The sequence below is a fragment of the Helianthus annuus genome, chromosome 8 (genome assembly GCF_002127325.2).
Source record: "Helianthus annuus cultivar XRQ/B chromosome 8, HanXRQr2.0-SUNRISE, whole genome shotgun sequence".
In the NCBI taxonomy this organism is placed as follows: domain Eukaryota; kingdom Viridiplantae; phylum Streptophyta; class Magnoliopsida; order Asterales; family Asteraceae; genus Helianthus; species Helianthus annuus.
In genome coordinates this window covers 129305141-129315271 of record NC_035440.2, presented here as the reverse complement: position 1 = coordinate 129315271, position 10131 = coordinate 129305141, and the positions used below count along the sequence as shown (strand labels likewise).

Here is a 10131-nt window from a genome sequence, read left to right as displayed (position 1 = left end):
ATCCTGAAGCTGAGGTTTCAAAAAGACCATCAAAGCTGCAAATCAGGAGAACCACTGCTCCAACTGGTGCTGCCATCTATAAAAGAAGGACACACAAACAGTTGGGAGCTGAAACCATCCAAGAGATGATAAAAGGAGATGACCTTGTAAAAGAAGGCATAAAGAAAATGATCATAGAAACTCTTGGTTTGAATCAAACTGCAAATACTGGTCAGCCAGTTATGAATAGGCCAGCCTCACCAAATACCTCTACAAATAAACATCTCCCAAGAAACCCACCAGGCTCAAAAATAAAAAAGTGGGAAACTGACAAACAGACCTGCGTATTGACTTTGCTCAGGTCTGGTGGAGAAGTGGAGAAAATATCAAGGGAAGAAGCTCTTGGCCTGAGTCTTGAAGATTTGCAGGATCTCCTTGATCTTCCACTTAGCAGGGATGATGAAGACACAGATGCTCTTGACTTTGAACTACAATTTAAAGGACAGATAAGGGAATTGTTGATGAGGCAATAAATGTCCACAATAATGAATAGTTTTGGCATTATCTGTTCCAGGGGAGATTGTTGGGATTGAACCCTATCAGAGGAACAGATAATTAAAGCCAAAACTGGATCAGAGCAGTGGATCCAGAATAAGCAGATGATTACATACAAATCTCTCCCCTTGAAAGTGATTTCAACATTTGTTGACCTCCTATCTGCTGATCTTGCAAAATGCTGACCTACAACTGCTGCTCAAGTAAAGACCTGATGAAAGACTAAAGCCCTGCTGATTCAATCTACTGCTTTGAGTCAAGCACTGCTGATCCGGACAAGTACTGCTGGGTTCACAGCAGTGGAAGGTTGCAGCAGCATGATCAATAGTCTGTTTTGTAATGTAATGTAATAGCAGTAGTTAACATAGCAGTGTTGTTTAGATCAGAGGTTAGAGTTTGTTAGGAGGTTAGATATCACTTTCATGGTGACGTCAGCTAAGATGCTCAGTAGTTTGCAAGTGCCTATAAATAGATCAGTACTTTGTACTGTTCTATAGCTCTTTTGCATCATCATCTTCTTTGCATGAACAAACAACTGAGCTCTGGCTGAGGGGAGTTTGCATTCATTCATCAATCATTGTAATCATTATTGAAATAAATTCAATCTTCCGATTCATTGTGAAAAGATGTTTGATCAAAGTATTACTCTCGTTTGATCGTATGCAAAGTTTGTTTTCATCATAATTCCGCTGCACACTCATCATTTTCATTTTAACTACAAACACAAAATACAATCAGAATCAAACTCAGATCCAACATTTTTCTTTTTGCATGAGCTTTTTCCAGGGATCAAGTTGGCACTTTCCTGAAACTTTTGGTTGTTTGCGAGAAACTGTGCTTTAGTCTGTCTATTATGCTTTCTAGCTTGTATATTAGTTTTCCTTGTCAAAAGCCAATAGGCTTCCTATTGTACATTCATTTGTAATAACAACTTCTTTTTGTAGTTTGTTTACAAAAGTGTGTTGTGTTCATGGTTTGCTTTGTAAACCAGGATTGTCTGTTCGAGGACAATCACTGGACAAGTCTTATAATGTGAGATTATGTTTTTGGCTTGTTTGTCCGTTTTCTTTGGGTTAGCTAGACCCTATTTTGCCCCACAGCCGGGCGTTTGGTATGTTTGGTATACCTTATACACGTGTGTCTGTTTTTTGTTAGGTTTATAGTCTTTCTGGGCACGTCTGCCTTAGTATAACACTGTTATTTTGCCAAAAGGGGACAAGTGGATTGTCCGTTTGTCATTCATTTCTTGGGATCAAGTCCTCCAGTACAAGTTTTTTACAAAAGATTTCCTTTGGGGTAAACCCCTGATTAGCAGTTAATCGTTACAAAAGTGGCTCCCTGCCGTTTTTCCTAAAAGACTTTCTTATGGTTCATATGTAGTACTTCCTGAGCTGCATGAGGTTCCATGTTCTTGGGACCTCTTTGCCTTGCAGCGTCTCCAGCTTGCAACTTCCTTTGTCGTTTGCCCACGAGACCCGGTAAGGTCCTTCCCAGTTGGGCCCTAGCTTTCCGGTGTTCTCCTGTAGGCTGGTTTCGTTTGCTCTTAAGACCAAATCCCCCGGGACGAGGTTAAGCCTTTTCATTTTGGCATTGTAATAGCTTTCAAGCTGCTTTTGTACTTAGCCTCTCTGACTGCTGCCACTTCCCTTCTCTCTTCGAGCAAATTCAGGTTCATCCGGAGGTCTTGTTTGTTTTCCGCCTCCCTGAGCTTCATCTGGCAGTCGAGGACCCTATTTCAGCCGGGATGACTTCCTCCGTCCCGTATGTTAAGCTGAAGGGGGTTCCCCATTGCAGTCCTTGGGGGTGGTCCTGTATGCCCATAGCACAAATGGTAATTCCTCCAGCCATCCTTTTTGTTTCCTTCCGAGTCTCCTTTCATTCCCTTGATAACGCTTTGATTTGCTCTTTCCACCAGTCTGTTGCTTTGGGCATGGGTGACGGAGGTAAACACTTGTTGTATGTGCATCTGCTCGCACCATGGCCTGAAGGGTTTTCCAGCAAATTGGACACTGTTGTCACTCACCAGTTCCTTTGGGACCCCGTATCTGCAAATGATGTTGTCTAGTACAAATCGTCTCATCTGCTCCCCGGTTATTTTTGCCAGGGGTCTTGCCTCTATCCACTTGGTAAAATAATATATGGCAACCACCACGTATTTAACCCCTCCCGGGCCTTCTTGGAATGCCCCAATTATGTCGATGGCCCACTTCTGGAAGGGCCAAGACGTTGAAACATGTATTATTGGGTGTTTGTGGCGGTGCGTCATAGGTGCATGGATCTGGCAATTGTCACATTTCTTGATCTCCTCTGATGCTGTCTCATACATTCGAGGCCAATAGAAACCCGCATTCATTGCCTTCGCCACTACTGTCCTTGGCCCCGAATGCATTCCACAAATCCCCTCGTGTATTTCTCTGATCACATACTTGGCCTCTTCACTGTCAACGCACTTCAGGGATGGACCCAGGTATGACCTTCGGTAAAGTTCTCCATCAATCAATTCATATTGTAAGGCTTTGACTCTTACCTTCCTGGCTGCCCAGTCTCCCTCGGGTAACATTCCGTCTTTGAGGAACTTTACAATCGGTGTCATCCATGTCTCTTGTGCGTTTTCGATCGCAGCCACCTCTTCTGTGCCGAGAGAGGGGGAGGTCAGGACTTCCACTTTGACTTCTCTTGCTAGGTGGTCAAATGCCACGGAGGCCAGCTTGCTGAGGGCATCGGATTTTCTATTTCTCTCACGGGGGATGTATTCTAGTTTAAAGGTCTTGAAAGCCTTGGCTGTTTCTTTTACCTTTGCCACGTATTGAGCCATTGTGCTGTCTTTAGCCTCATATTCCCCTTGGTACTGTTTGACCACTAACTGTGAGTCTGTACTAGCCTCCACGTGTTTTGGTTTTATCTTTTTGGCTAGCCTCATCCCTGCTAAAAGGGCTTCATATTCTTCGGTGTTGTTGGTATTCTCAAAGTACAGCCTAATGGCATAGGTTAACTCAACCCCTCAGGACTGATCAACGTAATGCCCGCCCCGCTACCTTCTTCGCTGGAGGCCCCATCTGTGAGTAGTTTCTACACTGCCTCGTCTTCCTTTTCTTTCTCTTCCCTCTCCAGGGCTTCCCACTTCAAAAGTTCTTTTTCTTCATCCTCAGGGACCTCCGCCAAGAAGTCGGCCAGTATTTGTCCCTTCATGGCAGTTCTGGCTTTGCATTCCAAGGAGTGTTCTCCTAGCTCGACCGCCCATTTAGCCAGTCGACCTGATAACTCTGGCCTCCTTAGCACTTTTTGGAGGGGTTGATCTGTCATTAGGGTAACCTTGTGTCCTTGGAAGTATCTTCTGAGCCTCCGGGACGCGAAAACAAGAGCTAAAGCTAACTTATCCAGGGGCATGTAGCGTTCCTCAGGACCTTTGAGGGTTCTGCTGATGAAGTATATTGGTATTTGCTTCCATTCTGTAACACCTTGAATTTTTGTGTCCAATGATGTGTTAACACGTGTCATTTGTTTACACGTGGCATCTATAATAAATAAAGGACTAATTTTGACAAACCTTGAAAGTATATAAATTCGAGGGTTATAAATGTCAACAAGGGTAAGTATACTGTATAGTAACCCTAAATAACGCTTGTGCCTTCAAACAAATAAAACATAGATCGTACGGAAGCGAAACGCGGAAGAAAGTGAGAGATTACGAGCTACAGGGGTTAACTGTGTCAACATGTTTAATTATACCTCTGAGTGACCCTTTGACGTTCCCAAGGCTTCGTAACAGTGTTATACGCTCACCAGAATATACTATATAAATTCCGCTGCGTTCCGTCTTAAAACGAAAGAGTTATACTCAAATTCGTATAAGAAGGGTTAAAAGCGTCAACAGTGAAAGTTAAGGCTTTCCAAATAAATAATAAACTACAAGGGACTTTATATGCGGGTAATAACACGAGGCCCCTATCGATAAATAACCGAGGGCCAAACCGCAAAAGTTACCCCTTCAAACCCGAAAGGTCAGGTAAATCATTACGAAAAGATTTCGTTATTAATTACCAGGATTTCGCAATCATGACAAAAGATTTAAAATTCTGAAATCTTAACCTCTCGCGACCCGCGTTGAGGTTATGGTTAAGTCGAGGCGGGCCGCGAGCCTCCTGTATTACGCGTCTGATATTCAAATCCTAGGCGACCCGCATTATAAATGGCATGGAACTCCCATGCGGGGCCGCGTGGACGCCCAGATGCAGAACATTGTAACTACTTGACTTTGGACCATTTGAACGACCAACCACCAATAATGAGGCATGGGTGCCCCCTACTCGACCCATACACCTCTGGGACACCTACCCATCATCCCTGGACTGTTGTGGGTGGTTGTAATGATTATTGGTGCATGGCATTGGCTATAAATAGCCACATTCTTGCACATAACATTCACACAACTTAAACATACACCTCTGGTCATTCTAAGGAGCTCCCAGGCACTTTTCTCTGCTCCATAAGCAAGAACACAACTTCTGTAAGTGATCTAACCCTTTGTGGTTTCACATTTCCTTAGTAAATGGCTAAGAACCAAACCGTCGTAACTACGGTTTGACCTTACAATAAATCAGTAATGGTTCAGTCTTATGACAAATCAAAAGTGGTTATGAGTTGGTATTTATGTGGGTAATAAACCTCTAAAATGGTTCCCCCTGATCACCACTCTAACTATGTCAAATGTCGAGTCAAACGTGCGGTTAAAAAGTCAACAGAAAGCTATTTTGGCGATTTATGCATAATCTGTAATGTATATGTTATGGAACCTGTTTTGACAATCATAAAACATGATATTAAGTATATAAACTGTTTGCGCTCGTTTGAATCGATCATTTGCTATATTGACCCGGTTCGGAGCCGAATGTCGCAAAGTTTGACTTTTGCTTTGACTTCAGTTCTGACCCGTTTTAGTGAGGTATGGATATACCTTAGGACTCTCTTAGGACCAGGTACAATGTTGGTATAAACCTCTGTGGTCGGTTCATGAGTTATCCGAGTCTTTTGCGCAATTCCGTCATTCGCCTAAAAGTTGACCGTAACGGCCTTTTAAAATTGAAAACGAGTATTTCGGACATCGTGAACGGACACAAACCTTGCTTATTAAATTATAAGCATGTCCTTAAAATTTCACGTCAATCCGAGGTCTAGAATGAGAGTTATGCTAATTAGCACAATTTTAAATAAACTTTAATAATTAACGGCGCAATTAGCATAACGCCTATCTAAACCAAGATTTCGTCACCAAATCTTTTACCCACTGTTATAATTATATTTTGGGAATTTAAAGATTTTAATAATTTTATCTTGCTCATAACCTGTGGTTATGGCTACGGTTTCGGTTAATACCGAATATGCCCTTTTCGGCCAAAACATGAGTTCTACAAGGTCTTTTGACCCGATTCCAGTTGCTACTGGTTTTAAATAATAAATAAAGTATTTTAAGCTTTATAAGCTGTTCGGGAAACTCAGATTTCCTGTAGAACTCGAAAAGCCCTTTTAAAGTCTTTAAATGACCGAAAAGCCCCTACGGGGCATAATACTAACTTAAACTCGTTACGGGCGTCACGGAAGGTATCCTACTGATACCACAACCCATTTAAGGCATATTGACTTAGGAAATAAGCGTACGACTCTCACGGTTAACCGTTTCGCCTATTGCGCGCACGGTTCGGCTTATGAACTAGTTTTCATAAATTAGCCGATACGGGTCAAATTATATTATTTGAACCCCAAATTCCAGAGTGTGAACCATTAACCCATGTAAAACAAAGTCTCTGAACTTGTTGGGTCAGAATCACGCTCCATTCTCGGTTTTCGCCTTTCACGCGATTAAACCCTATCTATATATATCAGAACCAACCGGTCTAGGCTACGGCCATTATAACGACCCGTTAGGATTCTAAGAGGTTAATTAAAACCTTCGTTCCAGATTAGGAGCCCCAGTAAAAGCTATCGGTGATTTAATCCAAATTAAGGAAATATACTTGCAAAGGTTAAATACTTTAACTTATTTCCCCTATATGGGCTTGGGTTACGGTATATTAATACCGCTTGATTGAGCATTATATAATTCCATCGCTTAGGTGGTTAATTGATTAAATATGATCGGCTCATTTAAACAGTTTTGTTGCTTATAAGCCTTTGGGGGGTTTTAATGACCGTTGTCCCGGATATCCTTGGCATCATTTTACGAAATGGCCACGACCATCGACATCCGGTGTAGGCGTACACCCGGTATAAAGTGTCGACATTAAATTAAAAGACGTAGCCGTTGGTTTTTATACTACGGTTTTTACGCAAACGTGGTGTGTCTATAAATCTTTAACCCGGCACGACCCGGGCTACTGAACGCATAAAAGAACATGTAAAACGTTCACAAGATCATTATGAATTTTCCCCAAGTTATAAAAGAGTTTGTGCCTTGTGCATTCAAATCAATTTTAATAAACATTTTCAAATGTGTCAGTTGAATGTATTACCAGTGTAAACTGACGTATTTTCCCCAAAAAGATTAAGTGCAGGTACCTAAACGAAAATTGGCTGGTATTAGCTCCCTAGCGTCGTGATAAGTCTCGCAAGCTTGATTGCAGTATCTGATGGAACAAATACATTATGTTTAATTACGATCCACTGTGGATATATTCAACCCCTGTAATACATTTGATATTACAACTAGAGGTTGAAGTTTATATATATTCATCTTATGCTTCCGCTGTGCATTATATAATTGTGTGGTTTGACTATATTGTTGCCAACATCGTCACGGTAATCCCCCACCGGGCCCACCGGTGAGACACGTGGAAATCGGGGTGTGACAGGTTGGTATCAGAGCCAACATTGAGTGAATTAAACACTATCCTATTGTGTTTAATCTCAATGACACAATTGCACATACTTGAGTCTAGACAAGAACTTAGGACAAATTCGGATTATTACTCCTTTTGTCTTTATTTTCGATTCGATTTTTAATAAGTTTTGGAGCAGGAAAATGCCACCCGTTATATTCCGAGGAAGAGGAAGGGGAAGAAGAGGCCGAGGAGAAATCGTGACACATCACGATAACGAAGCTGGACTATCTGGTACAAGACATCCTTCGATGACACGGAGCGAAGAGCCACAACGACGAAGAGATCTTTACGAACCCGCGAGGCATTCCACTTCGCACAGCTCGACGCCATCCCTACCGGCACTCCTTTGGGCCAAATTCAGAAAATGATCCTAACAACCCACAACCTTCCTTCATACCTCTACAACGTTCGGTTTCGCACCGGAATTATGACGACCCTACTCCATACTACATAGGTCAGTTTAATCCGGCTGACTACATACAGGAACCATCAGGTTTTGTTCCACTAGGGCCACAAGACCACTTTTCTGAAGATCCCATGGAGGAAGATGAGGATCCAACTGAACCTGCGCGTGGTACGCCCACGCATCCGATAGAAGTCTCTGATGGGTCATCCTTCCATGGAACGCCCTATCAAGGACCTGACAGTTTCCAAGCGATGTTTGACCGACATGAGTGGTACTACACGCCACCTCAACAGACATCTCAACAACCGAGACATCCACAGGATCCCTCTGAGGATTCACGCTTTGAGGCAGTTACGCCGCCACCTCCGCCACCGGCGCAACCAGTAATACCTGATCCACCGAGGCGTAGGAGGACAAATGCTCGTATGTCTACACGAGGAGGAGGGGGTATCCACTTCAGCACTCCTCGACATTCTAGTAGTAGCCACTATCCGCCACTACAAGAAGAAGGACCTTCAAGTCCTATACAGGAGGCGAACTCCGCACCAGCTGCACGAAATTCGCCACCATTTGGGTATGACCAACCCATACCAGCTTACACAGGTCCAACGGCTTACAACCCGTTCGAACCGTCACAAGCACAATACAACTACGGCTATGAGCGCGACCCATATGTGGTGTCGGCAAGATATAATGCGCGCTACCCTGACGGAGCACATGGAAACATGGGACCACCGGATTACTCAGCTCATGGGTATCCAATACCTCCCAGACCTCCAGTTCCGCATCAAGCGCCACAACCACGTTTCTCTCCTCCTGAACAGGAAGAAATACTCCATCGACTAGATCGTGTGGAGAGAGAGTTCGAGGAAGAGAAGAAAAGCCACCGAGGATTTCTCAAGGGCTTGGCGAACCTATTAAAGGGCAAAAAGAAGAAACGTGACCATTAGCCCTTAATAGTTGTACGAATGTAATTTACTTTAAAATAAGTCCCTGTGTGGACAACTTATCATATTTCAGTCCCTACGTGGACTTATCTTTAGTCCTTGCATGGACACCTATCTTGTATTGGTCCCTGCGTGGACTTGTCACTTATTTTAAAACCTCTGTGGAGGTATGTACTATTTGAAAGACCCGTTTAGGGCAATATGTAATTGTATTTGAGATTTTTGGAATGTATGTTATGAGTTTTGTTTTAATATGTATAAAATAAATCAAAACCATTCCTTTTATATTGATCTGCCTAAATAAAGAATCTTAAAAGGTGAAACCTAGCTTGGTGTCTTTTAGATCCAGTCAAGATGGTACGACCTAATTGAAAAGATTCTGATTCCCTGTTAACCTCTGTACGCATGTTAACAATCATGGCAGATGTGATTCGTTAAAATCACGCACGTCATTCTTATACAATAATCCTTTAAGGATTTCAAAACCCAACTAAATGATTTATAAATCATGGGTTAAATCACCAATGAAGGTGATCAATATTATTAAAACATCCATTAGTGATGCAGTGCCTACGGGCCAGTATTATTAAAACATCCATTAGTGATGTAGTGCCTACGGGCCAGTATTATTAAAGACATCCATTAGTGATGCAGTGCCTACGGGCCAGTATTATTAAAACATCCATTAGTGATGTAGTGCCTACGGGCCAGTATTATAAAGACATCCTTTAGTGATGCAGTGCCTACGGGCCAATATTATTAAAACATCCATTAGTGATGTAGTGCCTACGGGCCAGTATTATTAAAACATCCATTAGTGATGTAGTGCTTACGGGCCAATATTATTAAAACATCCATTAGCGATGTAGTGCCTACGGGCCAACCATATTAAACACATCCGTTTGAGATGTAGTGCCTACGGGTCAATATTATTAAAACATCCATTAGAGATGTATTGCCTACGGGCCAACCATATCAAAACATCCATTAGAGATGTAGTGCCTACGGGCCAACTATATTTAAACATCCATTAGAGGTGTAGTGCCTATGGGCCATAATAATTGTCTTATAACGACAAAAGACAGTGGTGGTCTATGACTCCCTGCAAGAAAGAGATAAAAGAACTACGGTTCAATTCTCTATGCCTTGATTCTCTGAAATCTCGGCTAATATTATAAAACATCCTCGTGATTAGGCTTTATGCCGCCAATACTATTTATATAGCTGAAATAGGATATATTCAAATCCTAATATTAAATGATATAATAAGTTAACCAAATATGGTCTCTGTACCATGGTTGACAAATTGTCATAAAAGACAATTATATAATAATCTCCTAAATAAAATTTTGTTATCTTCTGTAACAGA

At 42.1% G+C, this 10131-nt stretch overlaps 1 protein-coding gene across 1 annotated transcript; it reads right to left on the bottom strand.

The window, feature by feature from the left end:
* Positions 1-2269: 2269 nt before the first annotated feature.
* On the bottom strand, positions 2270-3837 carry LOC118481049. The gene is made up of 2 exons (XM_035976136.1): positions 3608-3837; positions 2270-3509 (listed from the first exon to the last, which is right to left on the bottom strand). The coding sequence occupies exons 1-2, from the start codon at positions 3835-3837 to the stop codon at positions 2270-2272; spliced, it is 1470 nt and encodes a 489-aa protein (XP_035832029.1).
* Between the last annotated feature and the right edge of the window lie 6294 nt (positions 3838-10131).